The 21,626-nt window shown below is 37.7% G+C and overlaps 1 protein-coding gene across 7 annotated transcripts; it reads left to right on the top strand.

Moving 5' to 3' along the window:
* The first annotated feature begins 11,204 nt into the window (after positions 1–11,204).
* pcgf5a (polycomb group ring finger 5a) lies at positions 11,205–20,249 on the top strand. 7 transcript variants are annotated; one of them, XM_067368076.1, is made up of 9 exons: positions 11,205–11,382; positions 12,952–13,213; positions 14,494–14,590; positions 14,691–14,746; positions 14,881–14,940; positions 15,046–15,191; positions 15,301–15,399; positions 15,677–15,766; positions 16,997–20,249. In XM_067368076.1, exons 2-9 carry the CDS (start codon positions 13,102–13,104, stop codon positions 17,042–17,044), a joined length of 708 nt encoding a protein of 235 aa, XP_067224177.1. In that variant the 5' UTR covers positions 11,205–11,382; positions 12,952–13,101; the 3' UTR covers positions 17,045–20,249. The 7 variants fall into 7 exon arrangements, with proteins under 7 accessions (XP_067224177.1, XP_067224175.1, XP_067224172.1 ...); XM_067368074.1 differs by having other exon boundaries at positions 15,046–15,200; XM_067368071.1 differs by lacking the exon at positions 16,997–20,249 and adding an exon at positions 16,264–16,985 and having other exon boundaries at positions 12,981–13,213; positions 15,046–15,200.
* Positions 20,250–21,626: the final 1,377 nt, after the last annotated feature.

Below are 21,626 nucleotides of genomic sequence, written 5' to 3'. Positions count from 1 at the left end.
TCAGCTCCCTGGTGGTCTGTGCATATCCTCTCCATCACCTCCCATATATATGGTTCCAGACTGTGGCGCGGACCATAAAAAAAATGTTAGATCATATTCCTTACTTTCCCTTCCCCTCTTTCACCGCCCACAAAATTCCAATGGCGCGAGACACCTTCATTCATCCTTCTCGAACCTCTGCTGAATCTCGCAGCGAACGATGACTGCACGAGCAAGGAACGCGCGGCTTCCGTTCTGGTATGGACGGCGCGCACGCCGGCTCGCGCTTACCAGTAGCTCCAGACCATAGACTGTAAAAGCTCCAGACTCACAGGCCTGACCTGCGACCACTGACACGCGGGTGGGCAACAGGTGCACGACGGCATGACTGCATAGTCTATTCAGCGCGTGAGAAAAGCAATAAAGAAGTGTGACGTGGCCTTTTTGATAATTATAGTAAGGGAGACTAGTTACACTTTAAAGTCTGCTGCTCCAATAAATATTAATATTTCTCAGGGTAGGTCTATTTTTTAAAATCAACTTCTGTAAAGGCAAATATATAGCCTACTAAAGCCTTGCCTAAAAAAAGCTTCTTAATATTTACACTGGTATTTCCTCTGAAAAAAAAAAAATGTCTACTGTAGGCCTATACAATTTATTTGTATGCTTGTTCATGAGGATTACATTTATATTCAAGGACATTTATTTATTTATTCTTGTACTACTCTCTGTTTTCATTGCTCATTTTTAGTGTTCATGTCACAAGAGCAGTTAACACACTATATTTATGGCTGTTTTAATTCAAGCCTCCATTGTAACACATTTTCAAAAATAATGTGCCAGTCGGTGAAGTTGTGCAAGTCTGGCCTGAGCATGACAGGTATAGAATGGCAGTGAACTTCCTTTCACATGACAATACTGTCTGATGACAGTCAGTAACATAGGCTTTTAATAGCCTCATGGTAATGACAGAGTGACATGTTTGAGACACCTTTTCACCTCTTACAGACAGAGACCAATATGTACAGATAAATCTGAGCTGATGTCATCTGTCAACAGCCGTGTTTTTGCAGGTGCATGTATCTGCAAAGCGCTCATGCCCCTCAGCCACAAGATGAGCAGGTGCAGAATTGCATACAAGTGTGATCACTCATACGATCTGTGATACATCTGAAGTTTACTGTAAAGAGTGAGGAGCTCAGACAGTCCATCAGCCATAAATCAAATCCAGTCGCAAGATGGTTTGCAATGGTGTTTTCCTTAAAAGGAGACACTTAAGCCAGGCCACTGTCTAGACCTATAGGCTATCTGAGAGACACCAAAGGTCATGACTCAATATGAAGAAAGAGTGACTAATGAGAGAAGCTTTCAGTTTGAAGTGTCTTGCTCAAGAGCAAGGCTGGATTGCCATTTGTGAGGTTCAAACCTTCAACCTTCTTATCAATTTCAATCTTTAAAAATTCAGGCACTTCCAGATCAATTCTGATGTGATTAAACTGAATAAATACCATAGATTCTACAGTTAATATTATTTAGTTATTACAATTATCATATGTATATATCTGTATGCTATATATAGATCTGTATGCCTTATCACTAATAGGGGTGTAATGGTACGGACGTGACGGTTCGGTGCTGACAGTCAGACAATAGCTGCGTCTCATTCCGGAAGCTGCGTCCTCCGGATGTCGCATTTGAAGGCTGCATACATCATCAAGGATGTCTTATTTAAAGGGTTAGTTCCCTCCAAAATAAAAATTCTGTCATTAATTACTCACCCTCAATATTGGCCGAGGCTGTTCATGTGAGCAGCACGATGCATTCGTGTGATGTTGACGCAGGAGCCGGCCAATAATGAGAAGCGCTGGATGTAAACAGCGAATGAGAATGAGAAGTATTCTCATCGCTTCATAAAATTAAGGTTGTCACGTCGCCTTTTTTTTAAGAATGTATACCTTTCTGGACCTTGTAAGCGGTGGTTAAATTGCTGTCTGAGACATATAGGCTGCTTCTAGGATTTCATCAAAAATATCTTAATTTGTGTTCTGAAGATGAACGAAGGTCTTACAGGTGTAGAACAACATGAGGGTGAGTAATTAATAACAGAATTTTCATTTTTGGGTGAACTAACCCTTTAAGAAAAGTAACCGTAATAAAATTGACTGTTATTCATGAGGTGTAAAATACTGTAATTTCTGTCGTACTTTGCAATCTAACGGTTACTTTTCTTAAATGAGACCGCCTCAATGACGTATGCAGCCTTCAAATGCGACCTCTGGAGTACGCAGCCTTCGAAATGAGACACAGCTGAATACAGTCACATGCGATCCACACTCCAGTCCAGAAGGGGGCACACGCGGTAATGCAATGCTGTTTGCTAACCGCCACAACAGGAAAAAGAGCAGTGCCCGGTTGCATAAAGCACCTTAAGTTTTTCCCTTAAGTATGACACTTAAGGCGTGATTTCCCCTTAACTAAGGGAATGACTTAAGGGTGTTGCATATAATCTCTTAAACTGTTCTCTTAGGTAAGGGAAACCGTTAAGTGTTTAACGACAGCATCCCAGGTTTTGCCGTTAAAAAATTCTACTGTTGCCATGGACACGTTATTTGTTAATACGTATCGTGGTAAGTTTTCACAGAAAACAACATAATATGGATAAGGAAAACAAAAAAGAAAACCAAATATGAAAGAGACGAGAAACTCAAATTGATTGTTTACTCAAAATTGAGATTTCTGCCGTCATTCACTCACCCTGACAACCCTCATGTCGTTCCAAACCCATAAGACTTTCATTCATCTTTGGATAACAAATAAAGATATTTTTAATATTCTCTCATCATTTATGTCCGTTTATTGAAAGACATCCATATGATTACGGCTGTGTCGGAAGCTCAAATGTGCGCGCAAGAACCAATGAGGTTTGTTTTTGCGTGTGATGCACGCACGTTTGCGCTTCCGTTGACCATATAAGATAATAAGATATGTTATATTTCATCAATGTTTATGTGAATAAACCGCTAAAGTACAATTTGTCTATCATATAAAGCGGCCGATCGTGGCACGTTATACGACTTGGATTGATCCTGCTCACTCTGTGTAACACTTAAGGTGAAGTTTTACGAACCTTACGATATACTTAGGGAAATGAAGGTTAAGGGGCTTTATGCAACACTTACGCATTACTTAAGTGAAAAATATATACTTAAGGGAAATTCTTAAGGGTTTATGACGTTTTGCCTAAAGAAACCCTTAAGTAACACTTAACGGTTATTTTCTGCAACACCCTTAAGTTTAAGGGAAACATAAGGGTGATCTTAAGGGAAAATTACACTTAAGGTGCTTTATGCAACCGGGCACTGGAGAATAACAGACGATCTAAGCACCAAACCAAAACAAGGATGTCGATTCGCCATTGACGAGTTCAGATGGCACGCAGGAGCTTACTTGTTGCCTATACGCTGAGTTTCAATGAACTTTGCTCCACTATCTTCACAAAAAGGAAACTGGGACGGATCCTGAAACCGGCATCCTGTTTGTGTTCTTTATTTTACAAAAGCACAATGTTTTGTTTTAATTGTGAGTGTAGAGTGTACACAAATAAAAATAGTTTACCTTTACAATGATCTTAGGCCGTGTGTCCACCAGAGCGTTTTTAGCCAGCTGAAAACGCTAGGCGCTCTGCTTAAAACGCCCGTCTTTGAGCGCTTTAGAGCGCTTCTGCAGCGTAGCGTTTTTTTTTCCGTTGAAACGCTTTGTTGCTATGATACGGAATATCCGCGTCACTGTTAGGTTACTTATAACTGATTTTGCAGGTAATTTGTTGCAGGCTAAAAATGTTCACACAATGTGGAATTACTTGCTATTACTTGTTCGGAGACCAGAAATATTAATTTCTCATACATTTTGTTTCTGTTTGTTAATGTTGCTGTACAGCAAGAATGTGACAGTTGGTCGGAGTTGTATTTGTCCCGCCCCTCCTTCACTCTGATTGGATGGCTGGCTAAAAAGTGACAGTGATGAGCGCAGCGTTTTACTTAAAGTTGAACGTTCTTCAACTCGAGGCGACCAGTAAAAAACGCCCAGCTCTCAGCGCTTGAACGTGAAAAAGACGCTCAGCGCCTCGTTACGCTCCTTGCGTTTTAAAAACGCGGCGTTCCCATTGAAAACAATTGAAAAAATACGCTAGCAGCTGGAAAAAACGCTTAGGTGGACACGCGGCCTTACTCTTATCTGTATGACCATCAATGACGGAGTATTTTAAGTTGTTTCCACTGTTAATGATGAGACAAAATCATTTGGCATTGTGCGGATTGTGTCATGGAAGTCTCACTACTACAGTCCAGTGGTGAAATATGTGTGTCCTAGAAATGGAAAGCCTCAGGTGCCGTTTCACTTGCTGTCTCCTCATAGAATTGTGAAGTTGGAATAGAATGGTGAAGGTTTTTTTTTTTACTTTGTAGTGGCAATGGCTAATATATTTTATAATATAGCCTAATGTATATTAGCAACAATCAATTAAGTAACATAGTTGGGTAATGGCCTGAAGCCTGGTCTGAGCAGCAGAGAGGAAAGTCATGTGTGGGCCTAAGATCAGTTTTAGCTCTCTGTAGGGTGTGGGACTTTTGGACAGGGTGGAGCAGTAGCCTTGCTGAAGGGCATTAATCCAGCCTGGATATATAGAGGAGCACTCCAACATCACTTGAAACAGCAACCCCCCGATATATGACACTATGTCTATTAATAGTTGTATAAAACAAGTGGTGATGTTAAACTTTTTTTTTGGGAGAGCTGTTTATGTAAAAACAAACAAAAAAAACTTTTTAGTCTAACTCTTGGCTAATAAGTATATCCTTCTGTTCCATCAGATGTAAACAATATCCTGCATCGCAGCATTTTTGACCATCTCCAAATGCTGCAATGGTTAAAAAACAAACAAAAAAACAGCATAATTTTCTCATATATTCAGAATGAAATTCAGACTGCATGAAAAAAGCATTAATTTTCAAACTGACTCCAGTTCTAACAATGCTTTCCATGCTGAACTGCTCATTGAATGATAGCTTTCAATCTATCAAACTAGGTTTTTAAGGTGTAACCGTTCACGCCATGTGTTTTCATACACAATTGTGCATGTGTGTCTGTATATTGACAGTTGTGAGGTTAAGTTAAATATAGCTATTGGCTATGTGGGTGTCTCTAATAGGGGTTATTTATGGGGTGTTACCAAGTGTATATGTGTCAGTATCACTGAAGGCTTAGGGATTCTGAGCTCTAACCCACTAACCTTGACAAATGGCTTCTCTGGCAAGTGATTGCATATGTGCTGCATATGCAACAGCTGCCTTAGTTATTATTGATATAGTGATTATTTTAATATTGTGGATCCAAACAGGCACTACACCAGAATAACTGCCTATCAGAGTTTAGATTAGCAGGATGTACACAAACAGCCCACTCGTCCCTGCCCACATGCATGCATACAGTACATAATCAGATAAAAGTAGAGTGTGATTTAATAATCATGAAGAAACATGCATGTGGGTTAAATAAACACAATAAGAATTTTTTGTTCTGCTAAAACAATAAATTTCCTATACAAATGGTTATTTGGAATTCTTATTTAATGCTAGAACTGAAAGTATGCCCAGGCCATACTGCAACAGGGACAGCAGAGCACCAGCAAATCAAACAAGAATGTTGGAATCATGTTCTCACAATGGCAGGGGCTTGGAATGCTACAAGGATTCGGAAGTGCTGTGAAGTTTAGGGAATGGGGGATTAAGGATTCTATGTCCTCAGCTGTGGCCATATGGCTCATGTGTTGTTTCAAGATCATTTGTCTTCTTGGTTTGCATGACAGCTCACATGCGAATCACGTGATCCCTCAATGTGTCCACAACAAATATATTTCCTCAACACCTGACCATTCCATGAGCACCCTGGAAGGTTCTATGACAACATTTTTCTCTGCTGATTTACATCTTTTAGAATGCTTCCACATTTAGGTCTTAGTGATGAATATGCACAGTCTGTTCAAGCAATACAAAAAACATTTTGAGTCTTAAATACTAAGAAATCATGTCAGACCAACAGAATTCCCCCAAATGTTGTCCTAAAGTTGTCTAAACAAAGAACTTCATATTGCTGAAATGTTAAGAGTTCCCAGAATGCACTGCAGCATGAAGAAATTATAATTACTGTTATAGGATTATTGTTTGGCTTTTTGCTGACTCTAATATACCTGTGCACACTGCCATGGCGGGTTGGGAGCTTCGGGGCGCCACTGCCTACCTGTCTGTACCTGCTCACTACCTCCAGGGTGCCTGTGCCCCCCCTCCCTGGTTAGACTCTATCTGGCGCGAGGACGTGCCTTCCGGGAGGGGGGAGTAATGTCAAATGTCTGTCTGTTTTGGCACTTTGTTCTATTTCTCACCTGTCCTCCTTTGTTTAGTTTTCCCACCTTGAGTTGTCATAGTTACTCATTTGATTAGTGTCCTTAGTTCAGGTGTGTCTTGTCTTGTTTGCCCCTTTGTTTTGACTTGTACAGTGGCATGAAAAAGTATGTGAACCTCTTGCAGAATCTGTGAAAATGAGAATTATTTTAATAAAATAAGAGGGATAATAAAAAAATGCATGTTATTTTTTGTTTAGTACTGTCGTGAGTAAGATATTTTACATAAAAGATGTTTACATTTAGTTCACAAGACAAAACAATAGCTGAATTTATTAAAATAACCCCATTCATAAGTATGTGAACCATTGATTCTCAATACTGTGTGTGGTTACCTGATGATCCACGCTGTTTTTTTGTTTTGTGATGGTTGTTCATGAGTCTCTTGTTTGTCCTGAGCAGTTAAACTGAGCTCTGTTCTTCTGAAAATTCCTCCAGGTCCTGCAGATTCATCAGTTTTCAAGCATTTTTGCATATTTGAACCCTTTCCAGCAGTGTATGATTTTGAGATCCATCTTTTCACACTGAGGACAACTGAGAGACTCAAACTCAACTATTAAAAAAGGTTCAAACATTCACTGATGCTCCAGAAGGAAACACGATGCATTAAGAGCCGGGGGGTGAAAACTTTTGAATTCAAATATCAAGGTAAATTGTAGTTAATTTTTCTGCCGGGAAACATGCAAGTATCTTCTGTTACTTCCGAAGGGCAGTACTAAAAGTAAAACAATGATATTTTTAAAAAAATAAGAAAAATTGTGACATCTTCATCCTGTTCAAAAGTTTTCACTTTTGCATTGTGAACATTGTGATCTTTTATGTAAAATATCTTCGGGATAGTACTAAACCAAAAATAACATGCATTTTTTATCATCCCTCTTATTTTATTAAAATAATTCTCATTTTCACAGATTCTGCAAGGGGTTCACATACTTTTTCATGCCACTGTATATATTCCCTGTGTTCTCCCTCAGTCTCTGTCGGTTCTCGTTTGTATGTAGAGTGGTTTTTCCTGAGTTTCTCCTGTTATTTGGAAGTAAAAGTCTACCTTCGTGTATTCTACCTTGTCTTGTGAATTCCTTACCACCATTACGTGACAATACCTAATCACAATAAAGATTGTTGTGGTGAATAAGCTACAGTATCAGGTTACCAGTATGCTAGTACTTAACACTAATTAAACAGACATTAATGGTCATAATAAATATAGTTCAAACAAAAATCCAGCGTTAGCGTCAATTCTAGCAGGTCACGTCAGTCAAGCTTGCACCAGCTGACTCCCAGGTGACTCACGTCTACCTATAGGAATACGGCGCCTATTACAGCACCCATATATAAGCTCTTCAGTATTATCAGCTATTGTATTCTCAGGAGCTAATTACCCCTACTACCTAACTACCCAACATACTTTTGTTGGTTAATGAATTATTACATTTAATGACTTTTAATAAAGGTAATGGTTCCAAGATTAAGCTCACCTCAAACTAAATGGGCAAAAATAAAAATCAAGTAAATGCTAGAGGTGAATTTAGTCAGAACACATACAGGGCTGTGTTTCCCAAAAGCATAAGCTTAAGTGGAACGTAAAACCATCACTGTTGCCACCAATGGTCTGTACGATCATCTTAGCTCATGATGCCTTTGAGAAATGCAGCCCAAGTCCATTTGATGAGGATATGACATTTCAGAAGTGTTTGGTTTTTTGCGGAAGGTTTCTGAGTCTCCATATGGATTATCTGATGCTTTACGTGTCTCTAAACTCTTAACCAGCTACAAACACTATAGGGAAAAGGGATTGTGTGTGCGCCTACAGCAGACATTTGAGAATGCAGTCATGCACTGGTATGAACATTTGGTTTTGAAATTTAAGATTTTATTTTTATGACCTTTCTTGCAGCTGTTAAGTGTTATACATTACATGGACAGACACACATTTCTTTATGGCCCCTGTATTCTGTTTCCCTTCTTTGTGCCAAATTTGATCACTCTTTCACATAAAGTCATAGTGTGATCACCTGGTAAGCAGGTTCTTCCCACAGCTTTTCGCTTTTAGCAGAAATTATTCCTAGTAATTCAAATGTGTCTCTTATGAGTCTGTGTGTTAGGATTTAAGAATGTGTTTTGCATATGTCAGTGTAATGCAAACAGTATTTCTCTCTCTTACTTTCTCCACTTCTATTTATCTATTTCAAGTCATCACAGTCAGTAGGAGGCAAAGAGTTCATTGTTCTCTTCTTTTTAGTCAAAGCAACAGAATCTTATCTGCTTCTGTAGTCATTGTGTGAGGGAATAAGTGTGAGAGGAGAAGAAAAAAGATGTGAGAGAGCAAGAAGCAGGGAAGAGCAAGAGTTACAGAACAAAATATCTTTATTAAGGTAAATGTCATCATTCAATATAAAATGGTATGTGCGAAATATGCATCTTTACTCTCTCTCTCTCTCTCTCTCTCTCTCTCTCTCTCTCTCTCTCTCTTTTACATTTCTATCTCAGATTGTGTTGCTTTGTTATAGCATGACAAAGAGCTGGATGGAGACAGTAGCTTCAAAAAGGTAAGAAAACCATCAAGTTTAATGTAATGTTTCATTTGTGTCAGTAGAGATGTTGATGCCATTCCTGGTATTTCACTCCTTTTAACTTAATAAAATTAATAAATAGATAAATTAAATTAATTTAATAAATATTAAATAATAAAAATAATTAAATATTTTGCCCTGTATTTTTCATTTTCTTTGTTTATTTTGGTCTGCATATTAGTTTGTCGATACATTGTGTCAAGACTAAAATATGTTCAAGAAGAGCTTTAATAAGTAATTTCTCTCAGTGTAAAATTTTTATAGCTACAGTATGTGAGGGTGATCCAAAGGTATTTTTATTGATCGATTGCCAGTATTCCTCCTTACAAGGCTTTGACAAGCAAATGAATAGTCCTTGACAATCCAGCTGTCAGAGTGACTCAATAGACACGTCAACCTCAAGCTTCATGCATTGGTTGGTGAGACTCATCTCTGATGTTATAATGTATCTGTGCAATGCTTTGAAGATCTAGCTGGTCTTGAAAATGTTATTTGCATGTTAACAACTCCGGCTCTTTGAGTTGTACATTATCTCCTTTGAAATGACAGGTGATCACAGGTTATTTTTTATCTCACTCTTTTCATGTTTGTTGTTGTTTTTGTTTCTATAAATAGTGCTGTCTATTGGCAAGTGAAATCATGAGGATTTGAAGGACAGCCAGAGGCATAAAAATAAAATCTTCCTAAAACACTTTTTTTATGCACTCTGAAATGCATGTAAATATTTCCACTGTGTATGTTTGCACGCACATAAAGAAAATGGAAAGAGAGAAAACAACATATAGTTCTGTATGTCTATGGATGCTCGCATATACGTAAACAATGCATTGATGGACAACTATCTGAATAAATTCATCAAAATGCATGAGGGAGCAGAGATGTCAGAAGATCCTTCATTGAGAAGCTGGATATTCAGTTCAAAGGGCACTGCAGTGATGTTCTGTTGCTATGGTAACACATTAATGGAGAGTGTTTACATTTTTCAAAGCTATAACACAGATGTGTATCTCATTAAGAATGTATATGTATCACCATTCACCCATCAAGTGGTATCACCCACACAAGGACTCACCCACACAACTAGCAGAGCGAGGTCCTTTTAGTATAAATATACTATCCTGTTTAATATGGACAGTGTTTCCAGCACCTTAAACAGTATAAGAATGCAGCATGGGCTAAAAAACTGAGATGACAGCCTTCAGAAAAGTAGACTGGGGCTAGTTGTCACAAAGTTGTCTCATCTTTGTCAGTAACTAAGTTACTATAAAACTAAAGTCAAATTACATAATCAATGTCCTCTTTAGTGGTGATTTTGCATGTTGGTTTAAAATACCATACTGAATATAATACTGAAATGATTCAATTCTTTAATTCTAAACTTTTTTTGTAATTATTCTGGCAAGCAGGTGAACGTAATAAATTCACAGTAGGATAATGTAGGCTAGGTAGATTTCAACCAAAAGTTTGATCTTTGTTTTCATGCAGGACAAAAGTATGTTTTTAATAAAATTTAAATACATTTAAATATTTAAAATGTATATATAAATATTTATAAATATACAAATATTAAATCAAATTGTAATAAAATTATTTTATATAACTTAAAACATTAAAATGCATAACTGTACATTATAATAGTTACCTTTTACATTTTAACTAGTATTTTCATCATAATTGTTTTGCGGTTTGTTATTGTGACAGTTTCATTTAGTGTCATTCTATCGGGGCATGTTGTCATAATGGTCAATGTGTGTGCAAAGAGCTGTGTAATTTTTTTTTTCTGGGCAGATTTTGATAGATTTTTTTGTAGACTGTAGCACTTTAAAGTAGCCTATGTGTCTATTTTGAAATGTTCTTTAGTTTATTTAAAAATGTAATAATACCCGGTCTAAACTAGCCTCGGACTTACATTTATTTTCAACCTCACCTGAGGTAAATAATCAGTGCCAAAAGTAGCCTATTGTCAGCGTGTCGGCCTTCACAACATTTGTATTTAACTAAATTTAATATTTATTTATAAATATATATTTTTCAATCAAATCTGTCTTTGGTCCAATGACTTTCAGAGATTATCTTAATAATGTTCTGAATGTTGAGAAACTGTTCTAAACTGTTCGCTCCCTCCGCTGGTATCAATCTACAGCACCGCGTAAACAAGCGCGTGAGTCCCCCGCCCCTTCTCTGCGCGAGGGCTCCTCTCTCTGCGCGTGCTGCTGCCAGTTCCGTGTCGGCCGCGAGTTTACCAGCCACGCACTGCCTGCACGCGCTCAATCCACCGCCGGGCTGCAACGATGTGACTCTCTCTGGCTTTCAGATCCCCCTTTTTCAGTCTCTATTAACGGCCCAGCGCAGAGCGAGGCGAGGGGATACGTAACGGTAAGTGTATTTCGGATGGCCACGGAACGTGGGAATCTGCGCTACGTTATCGGTTTAGGGGCACCGAATGTGTGTAAAGTTTGGGGAGGGGAGAAATTGTGTCATGTGGTACGACAGAGGCTGTGTGCCCGTCAGTCCGCTCTAGTGGAGCAGATAGATACATAATTATAGAATGTAAAAACGACGTCGCGAGACGAGCTCAACTTGCCATGTGTTATAATTTTCAGGGGGATGACGTCACGCAGTCCTTGACGCCCGTGCGCGCGGCTTGAGCTGATGAGATAACGGGACTGTGACACTGCGCGTTTAGGATGCACACTAAAAGCTTGATAGGAACAGGTTATTGGTTTATAATGCGTTTCAAATGGAAGATCACAATACATTCGTGTCAGTTATTAATCGCATAGCAGCCTGTGAGTTGCTGTTTTCCTCTTATACAAATGTATTACATAAAAGGTAGAGAGCATCGCAAGGAGTACGTCATCGTGAGAAATGATTGACCGACGGCGTTGTGTTTATGAAACAGGAACAGTGCATGTAAATGTGTCAAAAAAGTTTAACCCTCAGAGACCCAAGTATTTACAAATGTATGTTCTCTTTTCTTTGTTGAAAGTGCTTTAGAAAGCTACTAGTTATTAAAAAAAAATCATCATTTTTAAGCATATTTTGTTTTGGGGTGAATTTTGACACTGCAAAAATGCTGGACCTTCACAACTGTTTACAATCATAGGCAGGTTCCCTATACTATATAGTGTCATGCTATTGGGGCATGTTGTCACAAAGGGGTCAATGTGAGCAATGACATACTTTCAAGTCATGTTTAGAGGCCTGTACTGATCATTTGGAGTAGTTTATCTTTGATTGACTGATTTTCAATCTATTTTTTAATAAAAAAAAAACAGAATTAAGAGCAGTTCAAATGCTTACTTGAAAAATTAGTATTTGTTCCAAAAATGTTAGTAGGCAGAGAGCTAAGTGTCTGCCTCAGGAAAGCTGTATATAATATTTTTTTCCCCACCAGAACATTTGCTGTGATAGTTCAGAATGTTTATCCAAACTAAAATAAATAGGTGTGTTATTAAATTGCTTTAATGAAGTGTTGCAATTATGCATTGATGCAACATTTCTAATAATCTCTATGCTGCTAACCTGCAACATTTAGTACCAAGTCTGACCCACTAAAAATATAATTTGATATTCTACATTCTGGGAGACTTTGCACGATGCTGAAATTAGTTTTAAATAGTCGAGACTTTGTTGTGTGTGCATTTGATGCAAAAGAAAGAGGGCCTCAATATCCTGCTATATCTGGTGGTTATATTGTGGCCACACGACCTTAACATCAAGCCAATGAAAACTCTAAAGAACTCTTGAAATGGCACACCCTTTGCTTTTCCCGTCTCTCCTGACAGGGACTTTCCTAAAAGTTTTCAGACTGAAAAGAGTCTGTACACTGTACAACTGTACACTGACTAACATGGCTCAGCTCAAGTTTGGATTGAGTTGGACTGAATGTGGACAAAAAGTTGATAACAGTAAACCTTTTATATGTGTGTTTTTTTATACTAGAGTCACTCTCTCAACAATAATGTCTTCAGATCAGAGTTACAAGTGCCTCGAAACGGAGGCAATGATGAAATCGCCGTGGCAACCCTGTGTAGGAGCACAGGCAGCACTGTGAGCTTGTGATCTCCTTACCTCTGTGACCTTTGAGTTGAGATGGCGACCCACCGAAAGCACCTGGTCCGAGATTTCAACCGGCACATCACCTGCTCAATTTGCCATGGATACCTGATCAAGCCCACCGCTGTCACGGAATGCCTGCACACCTGTAAGTCATTCATGTCTCACTCATACACATTATGTTCTCTATGACCATCTCTCTTTTCTAAAAATAAAAACAAAGCAAATATTTTGGTCGTTCTTCTCCCCAAATTGTTGTTTCTTTCTTTGGTGCTGTAATATTCATTATCAGAAATAAGACATGTAAGAACAAACTGGTCTTTTTCTAGAATTGTTTTGTTTCTTCATGTGGTGAGTTTATTTATTAGCAAGATTTGTGTAAAAATGTGTATGGTTCAGCTATAGCACCAAAAATAGCTGCTATCATTTCATTAATATGTAATGACCTGCCCTTACTTGCTCGCCCTGACCTGTCAAACCTATTTGTTTTACACTTTGCCGAACATTGAAATTTACATCTTTGTCTGACCCACCTGAATGATTTTTTGGCAGAGCTGCTGTCTGGGTGTCTGAATAGGAATTTCTTTAAAAAAACTGTATTGTACAATACCGTTCAAAAGTTTGGGGTGAGGGAAGTCTCTTATGCTCACCAAAGCTGTATTTATTTGAATACAAATATGGTAAAAACAGTAATATTATTAGATACAATTTAAAATGAATGTTTTGTATTTGAATGTATTTATTCTTGAGATGGAAAAGCTGAATTTTCAGCATCATTGTTTCATTCTTCAGTGTCACTTGATCCTTCAGAAATCATTCTAATATGCTTATTTGGTGCTCAAGAAACATGTTTTATTATTATGAATTTTGAAAATACTTTTGACTAGTCAGTGTTTAATATTTTTGTGGAAACAGTGATCATTTTTCGAAGTGTAGAAAGTTAAAAAACAGCTTTTATTTGAAATAGAAATCTTTTTTATCATCATAAATGTCTTTACTGTCACTTTTGATCAATTTAATGCATCTTTGCATCTGTCATTAAAATGTTAATTTCTTGAAAAAAATCATACTGACCCTAAACTTTTCAACGGTGTTGAACAGTTCTTTTGAATGCAGTGACATTTTGAATCTTTTTTTTCTTTTGAAATACATAACAATATAACAATAAATATTGGTGGCATTTAATCTGTTCAAATTCTGTTTAATGCTGTCACTTTTATTAAGACACTCATTGTTTTTATCAGATACATTTTGTTCTAAATAGGGTAAAAGAAGTTGTTTTTTAACAATAATAATTTTAACACAAGTGAGCTTAAATTTTTCAAGCTTCAAAAACTTTTTTATGGTTTTAGAGTACTTCTCCCTGATCCTCTCATTCTCGTGTCCCTCTTCTGTTCTTCCTTCTCTTCTTATTCCACTCTCCTCCAGTTTGTAAGAGTTGTATCGTTCAGCACTTTGAGGAGAGTAATGAGTGTCCAGAATGTGGGATACAGGTCCATGAAACCAACCCTTTAGAGATGCTGAGGTAACCAAACTCATCCGCACTCATTTCTCACATGCACAGATTAAGCACACACACAAGTCCTCTGTGTTTTATATGGTATCTTGGCTTCACTTTTTTGCAGGCTAGATAAGACCCTGGAGGAGATCATCTTCAAGCTGGTGCCTGGACTTAGAGAGAGTAAGATATATAGAGATATACTCTATAAGATGCACTCTATAGGCTATGTAGTTGTGCTTTGGTTGGTAAGAGTTTCTATATCTGTAAATTGCTTCTTAATGTACTTTCTTTAAACGATTGTGTTTATTTACTAGAGGAGGAACAACAGGAAAGTGAGTTTTGGAGAAAAAATAAAATCAAAGCAAATGGAGAAGGTAATAGTGAGCTATTCCATACACAATCCCTCATACACACAGTTACATGTACTACATACAGTGAATTACTTTAAGGTTAAAGATCAGATTTCCTTTGTTCTCTAGATGGCCCTAGGGCTAAGAAAGCTCGTCTAAGTGATGATGAGGATGGTGATGGGAAAGGTGGAGACTACCACAGGAGTGATCCTCAGATCGCTGTTTGTCTGGACTGTCTGCGTAACAATGGCCAATCAGGAGAAAGCATAGTTAAGGTGCACAGAGTCAGTAAAGTTTAATATATTGTGTACATATGTTGGGATGTATGTTTGTGTATGTGTGTGAGCATGTTTATAATTTGAACCCCTTGTATTTCTGAAACAGGGTTTAATGAAGAAATTCATCCGTTGCTCCACCCGTGTTACAGTGGGAACCATTAAGAAGTTCCTCTGTGTAAAATTGAAGCTGCCAAGCTCTTATGAGGTAAAATACTGAGGTCTCACTGAGCTGTCAACATTTGTGTGTGTACTTAGAAGTAATAGGTTTCTTTCACTGTTTAATACAAATGCTAATAAATAAGTTCTTGATGGGTTTACCCATCAGTTGTGAAACTTAATATTCAATGAAAATTGTCTGAGGTTGTTTCCTAGCCTCTCCTGTCTTTTACAATGTTTCACTAAGTGTAGATGTAACACATGCCACACTCTTAATGTGCCTATTATTTGATGTCATAAAGCTAAGTAAAACATGTTTCTTACAGCTCGACGTTTTGTGTAACGGGGAGATCATGGGCAAAGACCACACCCTGGAATTCATCTACCGCACGCGCTGGAGACTTCAGGGTGACAGCGTAAGTGTGTATGTGTGTGGGTCAAATTTTACCAACATTGTTTGGACCGAATGTCCCCCAAGGATAGTAAAACATGAATTACTTACTTTTATAGACCAGCCTACCATCCCCAGGAGAAAAATGGCTTTATAAACATGCTTAATATTGTCTTCAGGGTTCAGGGATGAAAAATATCATTACCTCAGTATAAAAACAACAGAAGTCATTGGAAAGTCACCACCATTATTGAAAAGCAAATTTATGTGTGTATATGTGTTTGTGTGTGTTTGCAACATTACCTTTTTGTTTATTTTTACGTCTGTCAAAGTTAATGTGCGCTTAAGATACAGATTTTTACATTTACAGTCTGATCATTTTAAAGTCAGTATAAAACTTGAAATGGAAATTCTATCCTCTAAATGCGTGTTATTGAGCTTATTGTAAATTTTCATCCATGCATGTTTAAATTTTTTTTGTAATTTTTAATCTTCTCATTTAGTCCTGCCTCCATCATTTAGATCTGTCATTTAGATCTGCCTCCATCCAATCAACAACGGATGGATAGAACCAAGACCCACCCTATATTTTTTACTTTTTTGATTACCTGTTTCACTTGGATATACGTCACAATATGGAATAAAAAAAAAATCTGTCACTACTTTTGTTTCATTATGACTTTAACAATATCCTTTATTATAATCACAATAAAAAAGCTCATTATTTAATTTTGCGAACATGTCTTTATAGTATTACACTTAAAAAAAAATTCTCACACAGTATAAATAGGTGTTTATAAAGGAAAATGTATAGCTGCTTTTATATTTTAGGATGGGGGATCATCATATTATTATCTTTGGCATAATTTGAAAACCCTTTGACTAGAAACTAGAAACTTTGACAGGTAAATTATTGAAAAGTTAGTTTGACCCTGAAAATGTTGGTGTGTGCTGATGAGAAGTGTGAACAGCTGTCTCTGAGTTGGTGGTGATTGTGGGGGGCAGGAGCAAAAAAAAAAAAAAAAAACCTGCTCACAGCTACTGACAGATCTATGAGTCATATTTCTCCAGTTACACACACAAAGACTAGAGGTTGGTACGAAATCAGAGGACACATTGATGCCCCTAGGTTTGTGGCTGTCCTTGCCTTTTACACCACAAGAAAATAGGAGAAAACTATGATGATATAATGGATATGATATGGTGCTCGCATCAGAAAATGTGAAGTCATTCTTTACTTTCGTTTTCACCCCAGGCTTATCCCATGGTTCTTGAATACCGTCCAAGGATTGACTTTGGTTAAACAGCACTTGCAACTTTGTGGAAATCTCATGCAGACTGATGTCAAGAGATGAACAAAAAGCAGAATAACTGAATGATTGTGCCTCCGTTGAAAGACAACAACACAAAGCTCCATGACTGACAGGACTGCTCGCCTTCCTGTGCACTGCTTCAGCCTCTACTCCTTCATGTTCCTGTTTGACAGTTGTGGCTCCGCCCACTGGCACTGTATCAAGTTTGATGATTATATTCCTCCAAAGCTTTCTCTGCATGTTGTCTCTATGGTGACGCCTTAGCGTAGAGCAGCCCATGGGATTATCTGATAGCAATCTAGTCCAGACAGTAAGCTAAAACTCGTCTCGGCCAGGTGACAGGAGAGGGGAAATGGAGACATTTTTAAACTTAAGTCTCGCTACAAGGTAGATTTTAGATTGTTTTATTAGGTGTTTTTATCAAAGAGTTTGCACTAGAGGCAAATCCAAATGTCTCGCTGTAGTGTCCCTGTTCTTTCTTACCTTTTACACTCTCTCTCTCTCTCTCACTTTTAGTTAGTTTTCTTTCCTGCACTCACCACCCACATTGTCCCTCATAAATTCAGTGACTCTTTTTCATGTCATCATTCTCTCTCTCTCTTTCTTTCGCTCACGCACACTCATTCTCTCTTTCTCAGCCTCTTTCCATCTTCCCTCACACTTTCATTTTTCTCCAATGGTGTTTTTGGCTCTAGTCTGAAGTATTGATGGATCTCATTCAGTTGGAATTGAATGAGAGCGCTGTAGATGTCCCAAAATAACAGCAGTGAAAGGCACTCTGGGTAAGCATTTTTCCTTCACACTGTGCTAAGGCCAAGTCTTACATTTACCCAAACCAGATCGTTTTCTTAAAAAAAAAAAGATATAATATTAATTGATGCCAGATATGCTTAATGCATTAATTCATTGAAAATTCTCATCTTTAAAAACAGCTGAATAGGGAATGAATGAAGGGTGCCAGCTGCATCTCTCTAAGAGCAGCTTTGGCTCACAGTTGTAAACATGCTGTTGTTTCCTGTTTAATCAGAAATATATTTAAATGAGATATTCCAATCAAATCCACCTCAACAGACGTCTGAATTTTAAAACCCAGAATGTCAATAATACACTTTTTACAGTGTATTTTGAGTGTAATGCAGCAAAATAAGGCCATACTGATGCAACAATGTTTGGTGGATCAACATTAAGTGCAAAATGTGTTTTATTTTGTGTACATCCTAAAACATTTGTGAAGTCTGGGAGAAAAAAAACTGCAAGTGATATGCAATAATGTATTTGGGTTAATTCCAAAAAGTGGGAGAGAGATCAAAATCTGATATTTCTCAACTACGCAGCATATATCAAGTGACATGATTCTGAGGAGAGTTTAAAATTCAATCATCGTGTTTTAAATATTTTAAATATTAAGATTGTTTTGTTTTTTGGAGCATTAGTTCAGATAAGGTGATAGGTTAAATTTCTACGTTTGTTTACATGACAGTGTAAATGTTAATGTATGTGTAGTGGCCTATGATAGGAATCATTTAAATTCACATTTACAAGTAAGTGAATGCCAAACTGAACAAGTTGCCAAACCAATTTCATGCACATTCCCAGAATGCTTTTTTGACAGTTAAGAGTTCAAAACATGGAACTTTGGCAATCCAGATTATATTCCTCAAATATTATGTGAAGGTACTCAATGTAGAAAAGAATTACATGAATCATTACGTGAACATTTGATTTGGATCATCTCAGGGGGTGAAAACTGGTGAAATGAGGGTTTGTTCTGTGTCCTCCACTTCAGTGTTGGACTCTAGGAATCTTAAGAATGGGTGTTCGTCATTTCAGTGCTGCAAATCAATACAGTTAAGCAAAAGATACAGGATATAGAATGAGTCGGAATTGCTCAGCAACACTGTTTTAAGTGGATTGTACCTATGTGTACCAATAGTAAAATTATATTTGTCCAAATGTTTCTTATGACAAGCTAAAACTTCATGTTATGCCAACATGATCTATTGTACTGAGTCTTAAAGATCATTTGCACTGTCTGTCAGTTCAGTGGAATTCTTGACGTTGTTGTTTAGGACAAAGGCCACTGGCTGCTCTCCAAAATCCAATTTCCTCCCCACTAAGAAAACATGCAAATCAAATATGAAGTGTCTTTGAGCTCTGATTATAAATACAATGTATTTTTGTATGTTGAAGCACTTATGTATATTTGAACCTATAATCAAAAAATTTTGTCAATGCTTGTCTTTTTCCTAATAGATGATGCTGCTTGGGGTAATTTATTCTTTTTTTTATACGTCCCACCGCCTGCTATGTGTGTTCCCTTTGTAAATGTTCGCACTGTACATGAAAAGCTACCTAATGCTGTTCATTACATATTGTTATTTAATTAATGAACATTAAAATATGACAAAAAAATAGTGGATTTTCTTAGACTATATTTCAGAAACATTTTATTTTTTCTGTAAACATTCTGAAAGCTGCCTATTATACTTGCATGACCGTATAACCAGCCATTAGATCTAATCTTTACATTACATACTCATATTAAAATGGCCTTATGGACAGACCTTAAAACAGAGAAGCTAAAACCTTTGAAGCCATTCTTCAAAATCGCCATTTCAAGTATGTGATGATATTAGTGTGTGAGAGTTTAAATCTGCTATTGAAAAACAAAGACAGGAATGTGCCTTCTTTTAGACTGTTTCTATGCACTGTTCCCTGCTTCTCTCTCTCTCTCTCTTTCTCACTTACTTTTTTTCTCCCTCACTCATGCACAAGGAACTGGAATGTGACATGCATTCCTCTTTTAGTCTGTGCATCACTTGTTCAGCTGTCTGTTTGCCCTGTTGTTCATCTTACAAAAGAGAAGGTCAAAAATACTTCATGTAGGGCAAAGGCAACACACACCTGATCACAAATATGTCCATGCCCAGCAACACTTAGTTTTTTGTAGTTCTGAACTGAAGTAGTTCAAATGTTTGCTGTAAGATTTTGGAAGAACTATGTCAGCAATAAGTTTGTTTGGATGTTTACAGTGCTTTGCAAGTGTCTGCAGATTTTGTAAACTGTGAAACAAATCAGTTACCCAAAATACTTTAAATGTAAAATATACATAAAGAAACGTTAATGTAAACACAGACAAGAATATAAACATGTTCAAAACACACGTTCATCACACATATGTAAATAAACAAAGAAAGCCTGCCACTGTCTCTCTTTTTCGTCTTCTCATTCATAATGGCATGTCACAACACCTCTATTTTCAGTCAGGATGAGTCGGAGAATTCACAGCTCATTTGTTAAACAGAGAGTGAGACTCAATCCCTCCGCCCCCTGCCAACACTCTAACATTAAACCATTACAGAAAAGCAGGAATCACATTTCATCCACAAGCAAACATATCTAGCGTTTAAAGATTTTGCGTGTGATTTCTGTCATTAAAAATTTGAATTTAATGATTGTTTCCAAACAGGTCAACACTCCCCCATATTTGCCTTGTTGTTCCGCCCCTAAACTCACACCATTGGCTGATGTCGACAGAGGGCTACCTTCAAGGTTTTTGATTGGCAAACATTTGAGGGTCATTGTCCCGCTATTTGGTGTTTATGTGCGTTCACGCGGCCTTGTAATTCCGGTAGTTACGAGATTCGAGCTTGTAAAAAGCGTTCACGTCCTCGTAGAGCTCGTAATTACAGCTTGTAAGCTGGGAGTTTTCTGAAAGCTCCCACATGTACCACGTGGCCGCTGCACCACCTGACCGTTGTAGATTCATTTAGGCGTTGATAGTGGTGCCATGGAAACGCACAATTCCCAGTCCAAGGACCAAAAGGACGTGAACAGCTCCGAATATAACGTCACGTGTTGTCATCTCAAGATTACGGTAAATACCAGGTGTATGGAGTCAAATTAATGCCTTAAAGGAACACTCCACTTTTTTTGAAAATAGGCTCATTTTCCAACTCCCCTAGAGTTAAACAGTTGAGTTTTACCGTTTTCGAATCCATTCAGCCGATCTCCGGTTCTGGCAGTACCACTTTTAGCATAGCTTAGCATAGTTCATTGAATCTGATTAGACCGTTAGCATCGCGCTTAAAAATGACCAAAGAGTTTTTATATTTTTCCTATTTAAAACTTGCCTCTTCTGTAGTTAAATCGTGTACTAAGACCGACGGAAAATAAAAAGTTGTGATTTTCTAGGCTGATATGGCTAGGAACTATACTCTCATTCAGGCGTAATAATCAAGGAACTTTGCTGCCGTTCCATGGCTGCAGCAGGCGCAATGATATTACGCAGCGCCCTTGAGCCTCTGCTTACACAGGGAACGTGCCTTGCAACCATGGAGACGTTTGTGAGAGACGCTGCGTAATATCATTGCGCCTGCTGCAGCCATGATACGGCAGCAAAGTTCCTTGATTATTACGCCGGAATGAGAGTATAGTTCCTAGCCATATCAGCCTAGAAAATCACAACTTTTCATTTTCTGTCGGTCTTAGTACACGATTTAACTACAGAAGAGTCAAGTTTTAAATAGGAAAAATATCAAAACTCTGGTCATTTTTAAGCGCGATGCTAAC

Source organism: Chanodichthys erythropterus, chromosome 18 (assembly GCF_024489055.1).
Source record: "Chanodichthys erythropterus isolate Z2021 chromosome 18, ASM2448905v1, whole genome shotgun sequence".
Lineage (NCBI taxonomy): Eukaryota > Metazoa > Chordata > Actinopteri > Cypriniformes > Xenocyprididae > Chanodichthys > Chanodichthys erythropterus.
Note: the sequence above shows the minus strand (reverse complement) of the source record. Positions and strands in the feature narration are given on the sequence as shown.

Excerpts from the sequence above, each read along its gene's own strand:
- pcgf5a (XM_067368071.1), top strand. The coding sequence starts at position 13,102 with ATGGCGACCCACCGAAAGCACCTGGTCCGAGATTTCAACCGGCACATC. Across the intron at positions 14,591-14,690 it reads AACCCTTTAGAGATGCTGAG|GCTAGATAAGACCCTGGAGG; the intron begins GTAACCAAACTC and ends ACTTTTTTGCAG. Across the intron at positions 15,201-15,300 it reads GCATAGTTAAGGTGCACAGA|GGTTTAATGAAGAAATTCAT; the intron begins GTCAGTAAAGTT and ends TTTCTGAAACAG.